The sequence below is a fragment of the Ananas comosus genome, linkage group 19, assembly GCF_001540865.1.
Source record: "Ananas comosus cultivar F153 linkage group 19, ASM154086v1, whole genome shotgun sequence".
Taxonomy (NCBI): Eukaryota; Viridiplantae; Streptophyta; class Magnoliopsida; order Poales; family Bromeliaceae; genus Ananas; species Ananas comosus.
The window spans coordinates 7,443,132-7,464,998 of record NC_033639.1 but is presented as its reverse complement, the minus strand read 5'-3'; the positions used below and the strand labels follow the sequence as shown (position 1 = coordinate 7,464,998).

General features: G+C 36.1%; 2 protein-coding genes across 3 annotated transcripts; both read left to right on the top strand.

The window, feature by feature from the left end:
- On the top strand, positions 5,595–13,081 carry LOC109724862 (methyltransferase-like protein 22). Of its 2 annotated transcripts, none has more exons than XM_020253804.1 (10): positions 5,595–5,803; positions 7,538–7,621; positions 7,705–7,818; positions 8,546–8,616; positions 8,686–8,788; positions 10,063–10,096; positions 11,397–11,498; positions 12,313–12,457; positions 12,560–12,665; positions 12,765–13,081. In XM_020253804.1, exons 1-10 carry the CDS (start codon positions 5,674–5,676, stop codon positions 12,911–12,913), a joined length of 1,038 nt encoding a protein of 345 aa, XP_020109393.1. In that variant the 5' UTR covers positions 5,595–5,673; the 3' UTR covers positions 12,914–13,081. The 2 variants fall into 2 exon arrangements, with proteins under 2 accessions (XP_020109393.1, XP_020109392.1); XM_020253803.1 differs by having other exon boundaries at positions 10,063–10,113; positions 11,342–11,498.
- LOC109724860 (probable arabinosyltransferase ARAD1) lies at positions 17,179–21,150 on the top strand. The gene is made up of 3 exons (XM_020253802.1): positions 17,179–17,843; positions 19,026–19,279; positions 20,491–21,150. Exons 1-3 carry the CDS (start codon positions 17,210–17,212, stop codon positions 21,040–21,042), a joined length of 1,440 nt encoding a protein of 479 aa, XP_020109391.1. The 5' UTR covers positions 17,179–17,209; the 3' UTR covers positions 21,043–21,150.

Sequence of the window (21,867 nt, the reverse complement as noted above, 5' to 3'; positions counted from 1 at the left end):
TGGCAGAGTGATATTCTCCGAGTCCTTTTTTTTTTTTTTTTTTTCCCACAAAACTTTAAATACTAGTGGTTTTGCACATTTTCATTTTAGTATTCTATAATTTAAAATATTTTAACTTTGTCACTGATTTAATAAAAAAAATTAGTGAAATGAATAATAAAAAAAAATTGAAACCAGAGGGTACTAACTTGATACACTTTAAATCATAGGGTACTAAAGTGAGAAAGTGCGAAACCACAGGAGCTAACTTGATACACTATAAACTATAGGGTACTAAAGTGAGAAAATGTGAAACCACAAAAGGTATTTGAAGTTTACCCCTTTTTTATATAAAATTTTAAAAATAATTTATGCAACTAATAAATTTGTTAAAATGAATAATTTACTTAAATTTTGTATTCATATGTGCCATCAAATCACTTATATCAAACAAATTAACGACCTGAATACTAAAATCAAAATTTTGAAAAACTAGACAATCAAATTAAAAAATTTTATAATTCAGATAAGTTTTATAGAATTTTATCTAGTTTATATTGATAGATCTTTATCACTATATAAAACACCAATAAAAATAAATATATACCAAAATTTAGGATCATAAATAAAAGAAAAAAACTCAAAGAATGCCATAGTGAAGAAATTCTTGATCAAGCTGCGGAAGCGAAAAGTCTGACTATAATCTGGATGTCACCAATCAAACTTGAATGATTTGGTTTCTCCTCATTTCTCATGCACTCTCCCGTATAATGTAAAATCGATAGTATCTCATCAAGAGAATGCACATAAGAAAATGACAGGACCAATGCCCTCATTATATAGAGTTCAGATCGATATTCTTTAAATAAATAGGAGAAGGATAAGATATACTATATCAAACTATTCTATATATATTAAAATTTATTTATAATAAATTTAAATTTAAATATGATTAATTGGATCATATTTATAAAAATTCTAATATATATTGCTTTATTCTATGTACTATCATGTGGCCATTCTCCCATGTCCAAATCTCTATAATTGTTGTGCATGTCTTTGTTTTGGCGGTTTATGAGAGGGCCTTAGCATGTATCCTACAAATGAGGGACAAAAATTAAGCTTAGGTGATTGACTACACTTCACCTTCTANAAATTTTGAAAAACTAGGCAATCGAATTAAAATATTTTATAATTCAGATAAGTTTTATACAATTTTGTCTAGTTTATATTGATAGATCTTTATCACTATATAAAACGCCAATAAAAATAAATATATACCAAAATTTAGGATCATAAATAAAAGAAAAAAACTCAAAGAATGCCATAGTGAAGAAATTCTTGATCAATCTGCGAAAGCGAAAAGTCTGACTATAATTTGGACGTCACCAATCAAACTTTGATGATTTGATTTCTCCTCATTTCTTATGCACTCTCCCGTATAATGTAAAATCGATAGAAACTCATTAAGAGAATGCACATAAGAAAGTGGCAGCACCAATACCCTCATTATATAGAGTTCAGATCGACATTCTTTCAAAATCTTATTAGGGTTCTATTTAGTTTAAATAAATAGGAGAAGGATAAGATATACTATATTAAATAGTTCTATATCTATTAAAATTTATTTATAATAAATTTAAATTTAAATATGATTAATTGGACCATATTTATAAAAATTCTAATATATATTGCTTTATTCTATGTACTATCATGTGGCCATTCTCCCATGTCCAAATCTCTATAATTGTTGTGCATGTCTTTGTTTTGGCGGTTTATGAGAGGGCCTTAGCACGTATCCAACAAATGAGGGACAAAAATTAAGCTTAGGTGATTGACTACACTTCACCTTCTAGGAGTGCCCACAGTTTGAAAAATTGAATGAAGTGGTGTGGTACATCATCATTATCATTATTATTATTGTTCACATTAATGGGTTGTGGGCTTTGAACCAAAGAGAAGAGTTTGTGGATGATGTGAAACATGTGGAGGTTATTATTATTTTTTGTTTTAGCAACCTTAGTGGCTTGGCATTAAAATTGGTTTGACCATTTAGCTTTTAAAGCCACAAAAAGTATATAGAATACAACAAGGTAAATAATAGGAGTCAATTATTTATTAGAAAATAGTTCTAATGATTTTATTGTTTGTATAAATAGTTGTGATGATTTCATTGTTTGGTCGGCTGAAAATCACAATCCAAACTTAATTAGAGTTTAACTCAAAAGCTTATTACAAATAGAATTTATTCATAATTTAGATTAGATGATTTTACTAGTTAAACCGTTAAAGTCTATGTTGCTAGGGATGCAAATGGATTCCGGTTGGTGGAGCCACTAACCGATCTGTCTCGAACAGAATAGTGAGTGGGAATACAATTATAGAAAAATATAACACATTTCGAATCTGGCCGATTCGTGAAGTAAATAAAGCGAAAGGTGAGAAAACCTTTTCTTCTTTTTATTAACTCTATTTGCTTAAAAAGGTCAAAGACATGCTTCCGTCCTGATCCACTCCAAATAGAATAAAAAGTGGGGACTAAAAATAGAATTAAAATTAATTCTTCTTGAATCAGCCCTGATCCAATCAGAAACACAACTAGATACAGGATTCCTTTTGCACTCAGATCCGCCCCGCTTGCATTTCCATACGTAGCTAGTAGAACAACAATAGGTGCCACGTGGGCATGGCATTGTTGAAAAGCTTTAATGAAGTGGGGTTACCTAGTGGCCGAGATGTATTATAGTATTTTATTAATAAAATATTAATTTAGTATTTTTTTTCCTCCAATATTTTTTTAATATTTGTTTATTTTAGTATTTTTCGATTCTGGGTTATAGAACAAGCAACACCAAAGCAAGTAATGCCCATGTAAATATATGGGAAACACGTAAAAAAAAATAGTTTTAGGATTAATTTAGCACCAAATAATTGTTAAGACTAATTCCAAATTATTTTAGTGCTAAACTAAATTTTTTGGATAATTAACATAAGATCCAATCTAGTCGCAAGTCTCTTCCGTTTCGAAAGGTTTTGAATTTAATTCCCACATTAATATAATTCTATGCAAACCTAGTTGAGTCCTAACCAAATTTGGATAAGTTATAAGTTACTGTAAAACTTAATTCAACCCACTGATCGATTGATTTCAAAAGGTCTTAAATTTGATTTTCATATCAAAATAATGCCATGTATAGACCGAGTTGACTCAGAACCTAATTTGGCTAAGTTATAAGTTCATGTAAAACTTAATTAATTCAACACATCAATCGACCATTTCTAAACGATCTTAACTTTGTTTCCCATATCAAGATAATAATACTATGTAGACCGAGTTGACTCAGAACCTAATTTGGGTTAGTTATAAGTCACTGTAGAATTTAATTCTAATGAAATAATTGTCCCGAAATGAATGTTTGAAAATAAAAATTTTATCAGAGATACTGACCATATTCTCGGTCTACATAGTATTATTCCAACCTTTAAACTTAGAAATGTATAATATAGGTCATTAAAATTCACAATTTTGAAATTTTTTGATAACTAGGCAAATACGGCACAAAAATTATAAAATGTAGTGTTAAAATACTTTCAATAATATAAATAATATCTAACAAAATCGATTGCCGATTTAGATATTCCATCATTAAAAATAATTTGAAAATACGGAGACCATTGTGGTTCTTAAACTATTCTAACTAGACTCCCATAGAACAAAAAGTTAGAATGTATCGACACCCCTGAAATTTAACCAATTCTGAAATTGACGTCATGAACCTTTTTTTATTTGATTTACATCCATTTTACTTACTAATCATTTTATTTAGCTCTGTCCATTAGTAATTTTGAAAATTTTGTTAGAATCAAACGCCCACAAGAGATGCACACAATCTTCTTTTTGACTAAAATAATTCTCAATCACCTGCACCTCTCATGGGCGCGCATTTTGATTGTAACAAAATCTGCAAAATTACAAACCGAAGGAGTCAAATTAACTAATTAATAAGTAGAGTGGGTGTAAATCAAATAAAAAGAGCAATGCTACTGGTACACCCCCAAGTAGGTGTACATCTTATACCCACTATATCCAATAGTTATTACTTTTTTACTCGTCACATTAATTTTTTTTTAAAATTTTTACTAAGAACTATTTGAATTTTTGTGAACTCTAAGACATGGGATGTAAGAGTTACACCCCTTTTGGGGTATATAAGTAGAATTTCTCTTTTACTTGTACACGTCAAAAAAGGGTGTAGATTTTATACTCTTAATTATAGGGTTGACAAAAATTCAAATAATTTTTAGTAAAAATAAAAAAGGTTTATGTGATAAATAGAGAACTATAGGTTTTTGGATGGAATAGGTGTAAGATTTACACCCGTATTTCAGAGTGTACTAATAGTATTGCTCATAAAAGAAAATATGTTCATGGGATCATTTCAAAATAGGTTAAAGTTTAGAGAGTGCCAATACATTTTAACCTTAATGAAAGGGGCAATTACTTATATACCCCTAAAAAGTTTTTGTCTTTCTGATTTACCCCTCTTAAAAGGCTAATATTGAAAATACCCTTTTTACGTTCCAACCTATTTCAAATATATCCCTAGAGTTAAATTCTATTAATAAACTGTTAGCAATAGCTGTTTTCTGTATGAAATTACTATTTTGCCCTTTTTAATATACCCTTCCACCATTGCTGACTTTTCTTATTTGTCCTTAAGTTAGGGATACAAAAAGTATTTTGATTTTTGGTCTTTTCAAATATACCCTTCTATCATTACCAACATTTCTTATTGGTCCTTAAGTTAAGGGTAAAAAAGGTGTTTTGATTTTTTTTTTTTTTTTTAACTCTAGTAGATATTTAACTCACGTTTAACCCAGATTAACTTAACAAATGATAACTGTAGGGGTATTTTGGAATAACGGAGAAAAATATGAGGGGTATATTGGAAAGAAAAGAAAAGTAGAAATAAATGAGATATTTTTAAAGTTTTGAGAGGTATATAGGTAATTATCGCTTAATAAAAAGAGAAATTTACATCCTAAAAAGGATAGTAAATCTTACACCATCCATCCTAGAATTCACAAAGACCTAAATGATTATTAATATAAAAAAATGTTGATATCACAAGTACATAATTAATGGTTATTGGATGGAGTGAATATAAGATGCACACCTCTATTTTGGGGTGTATCAGTATTATTGCTCTAAAAAAGTAAAAACATATAGAACTTAGAAACTATGAGTTGTTTTGATTCGACAACCCAGTCTTACAAAATTTTGAATTTACTATCAAACCTTTCAATTTTGTTTGATTTGAGTTAGTCTATGATATTTTGACTTTAGAATTTAAATACAGTTGTTTATCTCTATAGGACTAGTTACTAAATTTCATTCAATTCTCGCAACTATAAATTTATTAAAATAAAAAATTATTTAAAAATTTAAAATCTAAGTGCCATTAACTGATTCAAATCAAATAAACTAAAAATTTGGATAGTAAGATTAAAATTTTGAGAGGTGGAATAGCTGAATCAAAATAATTCGTAGTCCGGACCATATTTGTCGGGAACAAGACCCAAAAAGGGTCGAGCCATTTTGGGCTCCGGCCCATTCACCTGCTTCTTTGCTGGTCGAATTCGAGCCCTAATCTGAGAAATTTATCTGCTTTCTCCAAAAGCGCTTCTTCCTCCATGGAAGAAGAAGAAGAAGAAGAAGAAGAAGAAGGAGAAGAGCAGGTGATGAGCGAGGTCCATTTGGGATGCCCACCGCGATCCACCGGACCCTGCACCACCCACTTCACCTTCTCCGTTCCATCCATAGGTGATTTTTTTTTTCTTTTTTTTTTGGTTTTGGTAAAATTATTTAGAAACCCCGTAATCCTCAACTTGAACTTCAGATATTTTTGAATTGAATAGTTATGCTTAATTAAGTTTTTTTTTTTTAACCTAATTTAATGGCTCTATCAGTTATGAACGGTTAATTTCTTTGGTATGTGATTACTAAAATAGTAATTTAAGCCATTAAATTTGATGAAATCTCCAATTTTTTGCTAACTAAAATCCTATAGTTGAGGGGTCTCGATACATTTTTACGTGTTGTTTTATTTTTTCCGATGGTTCTCAGAGGCATATCATCATACACGTATCTGGTGTTTTGGTTCAATTGCTGGAAACCATGGTTTTTATTCGCTTTTAAGTTAAAAAAATGGCCCGAAAGGTACATGTCATGATAGGTAAATTTTAGTCCCTGGATTTCTAGTCAAATTTCACTTTGGTCCTCAAAGTGCACCTGAACTTCTGAAATTTTCTCACTTTATTTCATACTTAAGGATCGGAATATGAGATGAGATGTCTGTCGATGCATATAAAAGATGGGGTAAATTGCGCGTTTGGTCCACAAACTGTAAGGCATATAACTTGTTAGTTCTTAAAATTTAATTTGTCATAATTTCTAGCTCAAAACATTCAAAATTGTTGCAATCAAATCCCACGACTAAACTAATTTAGTTGACTAAATATTGATGCATCGCTGATGTAAAAGTGATGTGGCATATTAATTATTGGTGCATCATCAATCGCAACACTACTATATTATTTATATATTAGCGTTAGAGCAATATTTAATTAACTAAATTAGGCTATGGGACTTGATTGTAATAATTTTGAAACTTTGAGCCAGAAATTTCAACTAATTAAAGTTTGAGGACCAAAGTATCACCCTCATAGTTTGAGGACCAAACGTGCAATTTACTTTAAAAAATGCATGACGATGGATTTTCAAATTTCAAAAATTTAGTGACTCAAATGTTGAGCTTGAAAAAGGTTCAGATGTCGAAGTGAAACTTGGTAAAAGTTTGAGGGATTTAAATTGGACATAAGAAAAAAAAAAAAAGCTTTTACTTAGTGCATCTGCAGATCCGAACACCACGCATCTTCGGCGTTCCTTCTCTCTCATACTTGTAGTCTAATTATCCGATTTCTAAGTAGAGGAAATGGCTGCAACTTAATAATGGTATGGGCTCAAATATATAGTGGGATTGAGGGCTGATGGATGCTTGGTGCATGGATGTATTCATGCACCAGCATAATTATCTTTTTTTTAAATGTTGACGAGGGCCAAAGTAAAATATTTCTAAAATCTGATATCAAATGCCCACTTAAAAGTTAAAGAACGAAGAGTGAAACTTGGCTAAAATTTCGTTAGTCTTCATGAAGCTGGCATAATTTAGTAGATTAGTTCAATCAAGGGATAGGGAGTTATTATAAATAATGTGATTGCTGTTTTGTTCTTTATTTAGCTAATTGATTAGAATTTCTGAGTCAACTTGTTTAATGTGAGACTTGAGTTCTTTGCTAGCTTTCTTGTGCTCAAGCTGGTATTCGGGAAACTGTATATCTGTTTGTAATCTTAATCTATAATGCCCGTACTGCGTAAATCAATTGATTTTTTTATTTTTTTATCTTTTTTTTTTTTTGTATATGGACGTCCGCAACGCGCGGGTCCTTCACTAGTGATTCGTATATGGACGTAACTTATCTGAGCTCGTCAAATCAGATGTCGTGGATGGGAGGAGTAATCAGAAGCTTAGTTTGGATGATAATGCTGAATGTTCAATCCTCGCAGAAAAGAATAATTCTGGTTAGTTTTAAATTCATCTTTGACTTTTCACTCAATAACCAGATGTAGCATAAATGTTGATGGGACATGATTATGATTTTCAGCTGTACATGGTAATGTTGAGTGTAGCGACCACTGTGATAAAGATCCTTCATCCGACATTCTAACTGTGGATAACGATGGTGATCTTGTTGTAAGCCGACGAAGAAACAAAACTAGTAAGTTTAGCTGGAACTGACTATTCTGCATTTTGTGATTCATCTCGTACTTATGTTGTTGACATTCTGATTTCTCAATTCCATATTGATACTTCTCTTATGCGGTCAAATTTCCCAGATTTCCATCTTCTATTGATGTGCAGTGCTGTGAGATTATACTGCTTTTCCTAAGTTGTTTGCAGCTTTTCTTAACTTGGAAGTACATATCATGTAATCTAAAAAATTTGTATACTCACTCTATGTGGAACTATAACTTCGCTTTCATTTTTCTCCTACTTCACTTTTGAATTGTTTCTCCGAAACTGTATCTAGTGCGTCATATTTGTTTGTTGCAGTAAACTAATGCATTTTTTTTGTTCTTCTTTCACATAATATCTCTGCACTAAAATCATTAACTATTCTTCCTCTGCGTGAGTACTCACTGGAGCTGAACCCCGGTACACACAAATTAACTAGCATACATAGAATTGTTCAATGTTTTGCTTAACTGGTGCTTATTTTGTATTGCTGAAAGCCTGAAACTTGAAACTTGAAACTCGATGATTTTCATAATCATATGCATGATCGTTGCTTATTCTTTAAATCTTAGTTCAGCAACGTGAAATCCGTTCTTAATTTATATCACTTATCAAGATTGACATCTCCGAACTGAAGGCAAATCAACTGGTTTTGTTTCATTCTCGATGTGCTAAATATTCTGGATTAATATTTCTCTTTCTGGCTACAGAGAAATGTTTGACCTATGTAATGGCCATCAAGCACAATATCACTTCATCACTTCGGAATGTCGGACTGCAGGTGGTGTATCGTTTTGCTTTCGTTAATGCTTTCTTTGATGTGTATCATGTTTACATTTTAATATCTCAGGTGTGGAGAGCATCATTGGTACTTACCGATTATGTCTTGCATAGAAGTTTTACCTCATGTGACTTCAATGGTATCACAGCAATAGAGCTTGGTGCTGGAACAGGTGACCATTTGAGTAATTTCTATTAATTAGCTGCTAAGATGAGAATGTGATGAAGTGTATTCATTTACCTTTGATTTTCATTAGGCTCATTTGAAACTAGTTCTCGTGGAGGTTTCTCAAAAACTGTATTGGGCAAATGGTGAGGCTGTACATGCTGATGAACACGTTTTGCATAAAGAAGCATGTAACAATTAAACATCTTGAAAAAGTTTTAAATGGAAGGCATACACATTGTGCTTGGTTATCTACATCATAACATCAATGGAGATGGACTATTCTTATTATTCTTCAAATATCATGTGAAATTTAAATTTGAACAGGAAATTGAGTCACGTTAGAATGCTTTCACGAGTTTTTGAGCCTTGTTCCTTCTCAAAATCAATGTTAAAACATTTGAATTGAAGATCCATATTGTCATATGTAATTGAGAATATTTAATTGATTTTGTAAACCTACTACATAATGATCAAGCGGTCTCAAAGTTGACAATCTTAACATTGGATATAAGGAGTTTGTTCACTTATTTAGAATAATATAAATTAGCTGAACTTTTGTTTAGAAAATATTTTAACTAAGTAGATCTGGATGGATGGCCCTAATTGTCAATTTATCAAAAATAATTATATTCAGTATCTAGAGACTTCAAATACCTTAGGTCATATTTACGTATACGGATCATCAATATTTTTGCTTGCACTATCTGCAGACTTCAAATACCGTAGGTCATATTTAAGTATATAAAAATCATCAATTCAAATGGTTCAGCATCAATTTCAAGAAGAAAGTATTAAGATGCAGATTCTTTTTTGAAAATGTACTAGCCTTACTTGAGGGAATTTGCTGATGTGTAGTGATATATTGTTGTATAATAACCAACAAACTACTAAGGCCTAGAAATGGAGGAGGAAAGATTGGAAGCGCTTTTGTTTTTGTTTCTTTTTTTGAACCTTGCAAAGCATAAAAGCAGATGTTTTTGGAAACACAATCCTAAATTTGGCGTAAATGCATAAAAAGATATTAGGATACTGGCTACCCATTTCAAAACCTTGCATACCTTACTTTGTTTAGTATATAGTAGTTCCATGAGAAAATTGGTTATCATACGTAAAATGTATGTTTTGAGGCCTCGTCATTCATCATGTGTCCGAGCACTTTGCGTTATGCGTGCCTTTTTAGTCATTGTTTAGCTTTGGTTGGTTTATAGCCGCGTATTTAGAAGGCAATACGAGTCCCATAAGTGCCTATTGCTCTTCTTATTTTACAATATTTAACAGGTTTGGTTGGTATAGCACTTGCACGGGTTGCTGGGTCAGTCTTTATTACAGGTTCTCCTTACTTTTCCTATTTAATATGTTTGAACTTATTACAGGTTCTCCTTACTTTTCCTATTTAATATGTTTGAACTTATTACAGGTTCTCCTTACTTTTCCTATCTAATATGTTTGAACTTTGAACTGTACGTCTTTCTCGGTTTTTCTTCTCTAATGCATTATTTTCGCTAATAATTTTAGAATAGCTGGCATTTTGCAGTTCTTTGTACAAAATAAACTGCTTTTCATATTGAATAGAGCTAAAGGTCTTGTTTTGTTGCCTGAAAGTTGCACTTTCCAGAAGTGCTAAAGTGAGACTTTCAAAAAGTGGTTGATTTGTCAAAGGGAACAGGGAAAAGTATACTTCTGAAACTTTTGACTAACCGGTTGCTTGAAACTTACTTATAATTCTTTTCAAGAAGTAAAATTCTTTGAAAAATAACAATATTTAACTATTTTGTGCTATTACATGCATTATTTACATGAGCGTAACCTGTTTGATCCTACTGTACGGTGTAGTGCTGGTTGATGAAGTAATGTTAGCTGGTTGATGAAGTAATGTTATTTGGAGAAGAACTATGATAATATACCCTCAACACCTTTTGTCTGTGGCGGAATTAGAAGCACCAAAATAAGGTTTCTCTATTAAGGCTTAGAATCTTATTTCTACTACCCGTTGCAGCAGAAGTAGCAGACTTTTTGGGTTTCTTTGCCAAGCACTACTAGAGCCTGCTTTTGCTGAAAGTAGAAACAGAAGTGGCGCTAAACAGGCCCTGATATTGTACATTTAAGATGAAAAATTAGTTCAGCAAGAGAACTTCTTGACCTGACGTTTCTAAACAAATGCTATGAGTAAAATGAGAAACAGTAGATATAGCCTAGAGCCCTAGACCTTCTGAACCAACATATATGTCATTGGTCCGAAAGGAAGAGATGAAAAGAAAGTTGTTGAGGCTATGGGTGATTGAATATGGAGTTACGGACAAAGTCTTTATATATGGGATGGTTTTGTTAAACAAACTCTAATCTTTAGGTTTGAATTTCTGAGCAGATGTTATATATAACAAGCTTTGGAAGGCTATGTTCTCTAAAGAAACAGTGTTTTGTCCTTTAAGACACACAAGTGTTTGTTTTGTCCTTTAAGACTCAAGTGTTATAAATTTCACTCCCACTAACTTCTTTTTTGTTTTGTTTTGTTTTGTTTTGTTTTTTTTTTTTTTGCCTTTCCTCTTATAATTGGCAGATATAGGCACCGAGATCTTAGATAACTGTGCAACTAACGTTCATCTTAATTCTAGCTGGCTGAAGTTTGATGAAACTGAAGTTCACGTACGCGAGCTCGATTGGAGAGAGTCTTGGCCTCCGCTGATTGGAAAATTTGATCTCCTATCCCAACCAAGGTGATTTCTATAGAAGAAAACTTTCTTTAGCCATTTCAGTAGTATGACCTAGCTAGGAATGCTTCAGTTGGTAGCTCTAACTCCTGACATTCACCCACACAAGCGACTAGGCACTTGGGCAAAGGCAGTATATCATGACCAGGCTACGCCGTCTTGATTATGTTCAAATTTACTGCCTCAAAACGTATATAGTAGGAATGATAAAATAAATTATCCCATGAATTTTGTTCAAGTCTATATATGATTTGGGAATACTAGAATAGATATAAACTGTAGATTCTTGAATCTAGATAGCGGTAGGGAATAGATAATTATGTTCCCTTAAAGGAGAAGGTACTAGAAGCTGATAGTAGTTTGCAGTTTTGCACAGAAAACATTGTACTGATCGGCAATGTTTCAGAATCTTTTAGCAAGTAATCACTACCGCAATGTCGAGTTCTAAAAGAAATATACTCGCCCAATCCTGTAGCAAAGATGTGGATTCATAGGGATCTATTGTTGTTGCACAGTTGCGGAAATTACACTCTAAAGTAGGACTAGGAAGATCAAAAGAAGGGAAAATCAAAACATAAACTTTTGATATTATTAGCGGGCAAATTGCAAAGTGCCATGCGGACATAACAATCAGTTAGGTGGGATATTCATATATTCTGCCAGAAAATATTGACTGTGTTTAGCTCCAAAAATTCTAGGCTGGCTACAAAGTGCCATGCAGACATTACAGATATCGCTATTTCCTTTTCTCTATATTCTTCGGACAAATAGAGCCTGTTCAATTGTGCTTAAGTTGGTTTCGGAACAATATAAAACCTAGGTCGAGGTACTCGTGGACCTCTGCAGAGATTGAGGAAGCTGAGAGAGCAGTAGTGCTTTTAGCTGCTGATGTAATTTACAGCGACAACCTTACTGACTTGTTCTTTGGCACTCTGGAGAAGCTAATGTCACATGGCTCCGAAAAGGTAGTCTCGCAATTTGATTATTATTGAAACAAAATAAACAAATTAATACAAACTGTCTCCATTAAACTGAATTCGAATGTGCTTGTTTAATTTTGGTTATAGGTTTTATACTTGGCCTTGGAAAAGCGGTACAACTTTAGTATGGAAGAACTCGATGTTGTGGCGAATGGTTATGAACATTTTCGAAGCTTTTTGAACAATGATGAGGGTATAGTCTTATATATTTTAAAATTTGACTTTAGCAATGTTATAGTTGTTAGTGTATCTCACACTTTTCCTTTTTCTTTTCCTATTGATTTTTTGGCAGATTGTGGAAGGCAAAACGATAAATTGCCGCCATGTTTTAAAGGCGAGCAGATTGATATCAGTGAGATCCCGCAGTATGTAAAAGAGTATGAAAGGGGAAAAGATGTAGAGTTATGGAGGATTACATACTGTTTGAGACAACAAACATAGATGCATTTCACCACCAAAATAGAAATTTTGTGTTGTAATGTTTTTTCTTTTTCTTTTTTTTTTGTCTCTTTCTTCCTCTTTATCGTACAATAGACTGATATATTACACTTACCAATTTACCATGTGGTTTTCATTATCATACAATTTTTTGAACTATGTGATTTTTAATATTGTGCTCTTTAGATGGTGTAGATGGTATCTATTGAATTGATTTTAATTTTAAGGCATTGTTGGTTAAAAATTGGATATGGTGTATGAGGCTTATGGATACACCTGGTGCAAGCAATAATTTCTTATTGGTGCATTTAGGTGGGGTTAATTGCACCATTGGTGCCCAACTTTTTCCAATTTTTTATTTACGTCTCCAAACTTTTTTTATTTGTGCTATCAAATTTCTAATTTTAGTTTATTATTCAATTAAGTTCCGCCATAAAAAATGCTATTAATTTGAAAGGAACTGATCATATTAGTATTAACCACTTTTTGGCACGTAGTATTAACCAATTTTTGTCGTGTCAACACCATGTTAACACTAATTATTATCATGCGGCAATTTTTTTAGAATATAATTGAAATAAAAATTAAATATTAGGGATTAATTGCAACGAAGAAAGAGGTTGGAGATCAAAATTATGAACCTATAGTGCCTTCGAAGTAGTGCTACAGGAGCACTAGGAGCATGGGGTCATCTTATACCATTGTGATCTAAAAAATGCTTAACGTCACCCCTCTCTCTCTCTTTCTTTTTTGTTTTTTTTTTCTCTCTTTTTGCCTTGTGATCTTTTTCCTTCTCTCTGTCTCTCTTTTCCTCTATTTCACTTTCTCTGTCTTTCTCCATTCTCTCTGTCTCTCTTTTCCTCTATTTCACTTTCTCTCTCTTCCTCCATCCTTTGTAGAACTCGTCTTGCGGTGCGGTCATTGTGATGAGGTGCTTCTCCTTCCCCATTTCTGGCTGGGATTCTTAGCCTCCGTATGTACGTTCTCCTCCGTTATCTCTGATTGGGACACTTATCTCCCATTCGCACGTACACCGCTCATGATTGCTGCCTCCCCTATGAGAGGGTTTTGGCCGAGAGGTCGAAAATCGCCTCCAATTTCGGATGCCTACGAGTGGATGAGTGAGTGGCGAGATCTTGCGATAGGCAGGGTACCGAAGCGTCCTACAAGCGAAAGAGAGCGACGAGAAGTGAACTCCTGCTGATGGAAATGGATGAGCTACAAGCGAGAGAGTTCTCGTCGGAAATGGATGAGCTACAAGCGAGAGAGTTCGACGAGAAGGGAGCGAGAGAGAGCTCTGAGAAGGTAGGAGAGAATATGACGACATGGAGCGTTCTACAAGCAAGAGAAAAGCGATGAGAGACGAGCTCCTGTCGATAGAGATAGACGAGCCAAGCGAGAGACTTCGACGAGAAGAGAGCGAGAGAGAGCTTTGAGAAGGTAAGATTGTGGGAGAAGACGACAACGGATTCTTAGAAAGAAAGAAAGAAAGAGAGAGCACGCTGTCAAGGACTTAGCGATTTTTCAGTGCGGCCAAGTCCCTGGCCTAACTTCGCTAAGTGGGCAGCCAAACGGGCACCAAAACCAACAGTCTTTCATTGGAGATGAAGGAGTATGTAACTGCTATAATTAATGCCTCCATAACTGCCAGCGAAAATCCAAGGGACATGGGTAAGTCTTGGGATCACCTTGCATTCATGAGGCATTCATGACGGCTCATTACTATGTGAATGTGGATGAGTTAATGTGTACTTTAATGTGTGCTTAGTGGTGAGTTAGTGTAGGCTAGATTTAATGTATCTAGGAGCCTATAAATTGTGGAGATGGCTATGACCAAAGTAAAAAAAAGAAGGTAGAGACATAAGAGGAGTTCTGTATTGTAATCCTATTTTTCTAAGTAGTGGAGTACTTAGTTTTTTAGAACCTCTGCCTCTCTCTCCTCTCCTTTTTGCATACTCAGTCATAGAGCTTGGAGGTCCAGGCTAGCAACAAGGAGCTAGGCTTACCCATCTTTAAGCAGGAATGTGGGTGTCGTATGGGCTTTACGAACAAAAACGCTAAGGCCGTGACAGTTGGTATCAGAGTCGATTCGAGGAGAAACCATGTCATCATCAGATGCTACTGTCGTCGACGTAACTGCTGAGCCTCTAAAGCAGATCAAGCGGGAAAAAAGCAAGGAGCCACAGGCACTGGCGAAGGAGTCCATATCCTTGAAGTGCCATGTAGGGTTGCAAGAGGATGTTGTGACAAGAATAGAGGAGCAGTCCTCTGCGTTTCTGCAAACTGTGAGTTTGTTGGATGAGGGACTTCATTTGATGGAAAAGGATATTATTGCAGCCATGACAACATTCCGCCATCGTCTGGAGCAATTCAAGAAAAATCTTGCCCGTTGTAACGACGAGCAGGGTGCGCGAGATGTGCTGCTTCAGGACATCGGTGCTCATGTCAAGGAGGTCAAGGACCTTAAGATCAAGACGAGGGAGGTACTACTCGAGCGGATCGAGAGTGATCGTTGCAAACCACCTAGGGCAAGCGAGGTCAAAAGTGGGGGAGAGTACCGTCATATAGGGGATGCAAAGAGGTGCAACTAGAGTTCAGCCTCATCGACGAAGGATCAGACCCTTACAATCCTGTACTTTTGTGAAGAGGTGAAGTGCAGGAGAGTTGGGGGCCTCGAGGAGGAGGACCCGAGCGAAGGCGAGACTGTCAAGTCTCAATTGATGCTAGAGCAACTACCCAAGCAAGGGGAGTGTCGCTCTATCAAGCACAAAGCCAAGAATGAGCCCAAGAGGACCAGAGAGCATCCCACAACTTGGCGGCGTGTGCGTGCGTGTCGCGAAGGACAGGCACACTCGATAGTTTGGGCTCAATAGAAAAATTTTTCGCGCGGCGAGCTAGCTGGTGTTCACACTCAGAGGGCGAGGCACTGGGAGTTGATGCGGAAGTGACGGCGGACTGCGGTAGCAAGGCTCGGGGCCGTCCTGGCACGAAGGCATAGAGGACTGCATGGAAGGCTACGTGGATCGGAAGCAACTCGGTGAGCAACGAGGGTGTCTGCGAGTTAGGTGGGGGAGAATGTTAAGGACTTAGCGATTTTTCAGTGCAGCCAAGTCTCTGGCCCAACTTCGCTAAGTGGGCAACCAAACGGGCACCAAACCCAGCAGCATTTCATGGGAGATGAAGGGGCATGTAGCTGCTACAATTAATGCCTCCATAACCGCTAGCGGAAACCCAATGGATATGGGTAACTCTTGGGATCACCTTGCATTTATGAGGCATTCATGACGGCTCATTACTATGTGAATGTGGGTGAGTTAATGTGTGCTTTAATGTATGCTTAGTGTGAGTTAGCGTAGGCTAGATTCAATGTATTTAGGAGCCTATAAATTGTGAGGATCGCTATGGCCAAAGTAAAGAAGAGAAGGTAGAGACACAAAGGTCTGCATTGTAATCCTATTTTTCTAAGTAATGGAGTATTTAGTTTTTTGGGAACATTTGCCTCTCTCTCTCTCTTCTCTCTTTTTTGTATACTCAGTCGTAGGGCACGGAGGACCAAGCTAACAATAAGTAGATAGGCTTGCCCATCTTTGAGCAGGAAGACGGGCGCCGCACGGGCTTTGCGAACAAAAACGCTAAGGTCGTGACAACGCGCTTGAGGGAAATGAGTACGAGTCAGTATAGAATGAAAAAAATAGCATGAGAATAAAACCAACTTAAAAGTTGATTTATTCTAAACCATCATTGTTTGGGATGTAAGATATACACCCCAAATAGGGGTATACAAGTAGCATTTTTTTTCATCCAAAAAGGCGGTTTATTTTTGTAAAAACCCAACACCGGTGCATTTTTTATACAAATTGGCCATTCTAAAATAATAAATTATTTTAGAGATAAAAAATTTATTATAATTTTTGTTATCCCGAACCAAATTGGTACTGAGGTTTTACTTTAAGTATGAGAAAACTTCAAATACCATTCCAATAGTTTTGTACTTTTTTATTCAGTACCCTATAATTTAAAGTGTATAATTTAGTATCTCGCGGTTTTATTTTTATTTTTATTTTTTATTATATCCTCGACTAATTTTTTTTGTTAAATCTATAATAAATTTAAAACTAAAAGATACACTTTTTGTATATAATATAACAAAATATTAACAAAAAAAAGTTGATTTAAAAAAAAAAAGAAAAAAGAAACTATACTGTACTAAATTGATGCACTTTAAATCATAGGGTGGTATTTTGAAGTTTACCCTTTCAGTATTTCACACTCCGATCTAGCTGTACTCGGGACGAAGCCATGCGGAGCTCCTCCCGTTTCCTCTTCCTCGGCCTCTTCGCCCTACCCCTCGTCGTCGTCCTCCTCCTCCTCATCTCCTCCCGATCCGAACCCTACATCCTCCTCCCCACCTTCTCCCCAAACCCTAACCCTACCCCCCGATCCCACCCCCGCCTCAAGGTCTTCGTCGCTGATCTCCCCCGCTCCTTCAACTACGGCCTCCTCGACCTCTTCTGGTCCCTCTCCGCCCCCGACTCCCGCATCGGCGCCAACCCCGACGCCGACCTCCGCTCCTCCACCATGCGCCGCCGCGGCGCGCCGCTGCCGCCGCCGTACCCGGAGAACCCGCTGATTAAGCAGTACAGCGCCGAGTATTGGCTCTTGGGCGATCTCGAGACGCCACGGGGGTCGCGGGGCGCGGCGGCGGCGTCGGTGGCGGAGAGGGTGTATGATGCGGCGGAGGCGGACGTGGTGTTCGTGCCGTTCTTCGCGACGCTGAGCGCCGAGATGGAGCTCGGGTGGGGGAGGAAGGGGGGATTCGGGAGGGAGGAGGGGAATGGGGATTATAGGAGGCAGAGGGAGGTGGTCGATCGGATCACCGGCTCTGATGCGTGGAGGAGATCCGGTGGCCGGGATCATGTTTTCGTATTGACCGGTAATTCCCTTCTTCTTCGATAAATCTAGATTTTGCATTTCGTTGGGCATGTGGAATACTCCATTGTTGGTCTCTTAGAGCTAATCATTGATGATCTCAACGAACTTAGTAGGATCATTACCTTGCTAAAGTTATCAACATGTTGTGGATATATCTCTTTAGAGTTATGCCATAACAAGTGGGTTCAAAAACTCATCTAGTGGTTCTTTTTAATGTTTGCTCTTATCAAGTAATGTTCTATTTTACCTTATTTGGTCGACAACAAATTTATGATAAGTGCTAATTTGGATGATGTTTTAGCAACAATATTTGTTGGTGCATTTATAAGTGATGAGGGTGGTATTTTATTTTGTCTGTAAAGTTAATTTGTCCATTGCTTTTATAATTTGATCGCTCGGCATTTTACTTTTTCTACACCAATTACAACTCTTGTCCACATTTCTGAAAGAGCTTTAGGATCACTTTGCTTCCTTTATATATGTCTAAATATTTATAGTGAGTTTAGTCTTACTGATTGTCCAGTTACTTCTGAAATTTATTAGTTTTCCTTCTCTCTTTGTGAGACAACAACTAGTGTTGAAGTAGTCACAAATCCAACTCTTTTACTAATTTCGTGGTTGTAGATGGACATTTTGATATGGAATTCATAATATCGCTAATAGCAACTAGAGCCAGTAAGTATTGCCTTCGAGAACATCTAAGAACAATTAAGATTAAATGAAAAGGCTAAGCCCTTGTCGTTACTGCATGATTTCTTGTTTGTGGTATTAAAATTTTCTATCTGGGTCTCATTGTGTAAAGATCGGTAGTCCAGTATCTTGCTTGTTTGCAAAATCCGGTGCGATGCCCTGTAACTTGACCCTAATACTCAATTGTCTAGTGTATAACTTCTTCCACTTTATTTCTAGCCTCCTTTCCCCGCCAAGCTTATTTACCAAGGATAGAAAAGTTATAATCTTCTTTTTTTTTTTCTCCGCTTCACTCAACTTTCTCTAACTTAGGTATTGATGCTATCGTAGGAGTTTGTTTATTAGAAAAACAATATGCAAAAAAATTTGTACTCGAGACTTGTATAAATGGATATATTTTCTTGTCTTTCTGAAATTGCTGCTGTGTTTTGCTCCTTATGGGTCAGCTTTTGGGTGGTCAGGTTGTGTTAAACCTTGAAGCATTCTTTGACAGACCCGGTCGCTATGTGGCACGTTAGAAAAGAGATTGCTCCAGCTATTCTTCTAGTGGTTGATTTTGGCGGGTGGTACAAACTCGATTCAAAAGCAGCTAATCATAACTCTTCAAGTATGATACAGCACACTCAGGTGTCATTGATCAAGGATGTGATAGTACCTTACACCCATTTGCTACCTAGATTACCCCTCTCGGAGGATCGGCCTCGTCATATTCTTCTCTACTTTAAAGGAGCTAAGCATAGGCATCGGGTATGTTTGTTTCTGAAGAAAAACAAAAATTACTCCTATGTTTTAACTCCTATAAACTTCGGTGATCCTATGACCTTATGACAATATATTTCATTGCAACTAAGAAAAATTTAATACTTTGATTATAATCATATCATGTCAATAACGGTACTTCACTTGCATGTGACCATCAAATTCTCATTTCTCAAAAATTGGGAAATATATAATTCCTATGATTCTTATATTTGGAGATCCAAGTATCCTTAACCAATGAATGCCTGTTATAAGTGAAGTGCATGCCTAGGACTTGAGCACTACTTGCTCCATTTGATGGCTCACTATGGGCCGTAACTCCCAAGGTATCGCAAGCACTGTGGCATAAAAAGAAACCACATGAGGGAGGGGATTCTCTCTATCAATTGTGCTATTAGCTGGAGATATGATTTCAGAATTCCTTAATGCCCTGAAATATCAGGCATAAGATCAATTGAATGATACATCGAGTTTACTTAAACTTTTTCATTCACATGAAGATCCTGAAATTCAATGAATTTATCATCATTAGCTTCCAAGACTTTTCATAATTGTGTGGAATTGGTCAAAGTGCAACTTAAAGTAAATTCGAGATTCCACTGTAGAATGATTTCAGGGATTTTACAGTTGATTTTTGCCCCGAAATTTGGCTTAAAATTTGGTCTGTCACAAATATCTTACTAAAGAGGAGGAGGCAATCGTGGATCTTGCCGTAAAACTTGACGCAGTTTTAGGAATAGTTATCTGTTACTGCATGCACTTTAGGCTTATGCAGCCTTGAAGAAGTCTTCCAAAACTTCGTTGAAGCGTGAAAACAGTCTCATATATATTAACTGCCAAAGGAAAATGCAAACCATTTAAAGATCTAATGATTATGGAAGTATGGAATGAAATCTTAATCATCAGAGAGAATTCTTTTTTGAAGTTGTGAAGTTTGCTTTAATATTGCACTTTTTCAAAGTCTGTGTCCAGTTAGTTTCTCAAAACTCGGCTTGCAAATAAGCAACTCGGCATAAATTATCGTCGAATTCACAAGCTTTGGAACTTAACTATCTTGAATATCCCTTTTTAGTATTACTAAGCTGAACAAATCATTAACAAGCAATGAAGGTCTCTATAGCTCCACCAGCGCCGCACCTTTTAATCAAGGTTAGTTTTTGATTGCCCTAACCTATTAACTGTAGCCTTTCTTGTTGCAGGGTGGATTGGTGCGAGAAAAGCTATGGGATTTGCTGGTTGACGAGCCAGGCGTCATAATAGAAGAAGGCTTTCCTAATGCTACCGGCCGTGAACAGTCAATTAAAGGCATGAGATCAACCGAATTTTGTTTGCATCCAGCGGGGGACACCCCCACATCATGCCGCCTCTTCGATGCCATATTTAGTCTCTGTATTCCAGTTGTTGTTAGTGATAACATTGAGCTCCCCTTCGAAGGAATCATAGACTACTCAGAGTTCTCACTTTTCGTGTCGGTTAACAATGCTCTGCAACCAAAATGGCTGGTGAACTACTTGAGGAGTATCACCAAAGAACAGAAAGACAAGCTTCGTGCGAACATGGCTCGTGTTCAGCCTGTATTTGAGTACGAAAACGGCAGGCCTGGCGGCGTAGGGCCTATTCCTCCAGATGGAGCTGTGAACCACATATGGAAAAAGATCCATCAGAAGGTGCCCATGATTAAAGAAGCTATTATTCGTGAGAAGAGAAAACCGGAGGGTGTGTCGATCCCGCTTCGTTGCCACTGCACGTAACCGACTTTACGAATTTAGTACCCTATTCTTTTTTGCCTTTCCTTTCTCATACTTCAATGGAAAAACTTCAAAACCCCCCCCCTGTGGTTTCGTGCATTCTCACTTTGCTACCCTGTGGTTTAAAACGTATCAATTTACCCCCCTGTGGTTTCATTTTTATCTTTTCGGAAGCTTTTTCGTTAATATTTCGTTAAATTATATACAAAAAATTTCAGATAACCATCTATATTTATCGAATAGTCACTTTAGTATCCTTTAATTTTAACTTTGTCACTGATTTTAAAAAAAAATAATAATAAAATTGATAACAAAAAGATAAAAACGAAACCACAGGGGGGCAAATTGATACGTTTTAAACCACAGGGTAGCAAAGTGAGAATGCACGAAACCACAGGGGGGGTTTTTGAAGTTTTCCCTACTTTAATCCATGTCTTGTTTGTAACTGAGACCATCCTGTAACTTTAGTTTTTCTTATTCGTTCTCGTTTTGCTTTGGATATGATATTTTTAGTAGTTAAAGGTGGGTTATGTGGTAAACAAGCCTCGAGTTTTCGTGTTGAATGGATCCTGTTTTGCATCAGTTATAGGTTGGTATGGTGAATTCAAATTGAGCTTTTTAACTCCTCATTAGAAATCATCTATGTTTTTAAACTCTCAATTTACACAAGTCGCTATTATTTCCCGTTGAAATTACATGGTTCACTTTTCTGCTTTGATTACTTCACATGTTGCATCACCTGTGTATACGTATCAAGCTTGAAATACAAGCTACAGCTGGGCCTAACTAGTATTGTCACTTCATTATGACAGGCATATTTTCAACTGG

Coding starts and splice junctions, on each gene's coding strand:
- LOC109724860 (XM_020253802.1), top strand. CDS start 17,210: ATGCGGAGCTCCTCCCGTTTCCTCTTCCTCGGCCTCTTCGCCCTACCC. Junction 17,844..19,025: donor TCATGTTTTCGTATTGACCG/GTAATTCCCTTC, acceptor ATTCTTTGACAG/ACCCGGTCGCTATGTGGCAC. Junction 19,280..20,490: donor GAGCTAAGCATAGGCATCGG/GTATGTTTGTTT, acceptor TTCTTGTTGCAG/GGTGGATTGGTGCGAGAAAA.
- LOC109724862 (XM_020253803.1), top strand. CDS start 5,674: ATGGAAGAAGAAGAAGAAGAAGAAGAAGAAGAAGGAGAAGAGCAGGTG. Junction 7,819..8,545: donor CCGACGAAGAAACAAAACTA/GTAAGTTTAGCT, acceptor TTCTGGCTACAG/AGAAATGTTTGACCTATGTA. Junction 12,666..12,764: donor CTTTTTGAACAATGATGAGG/GTATAGTCTTAT, acceptor ATTTTTTGGCAG/ATTGTGGAAGGCAAAACGAT.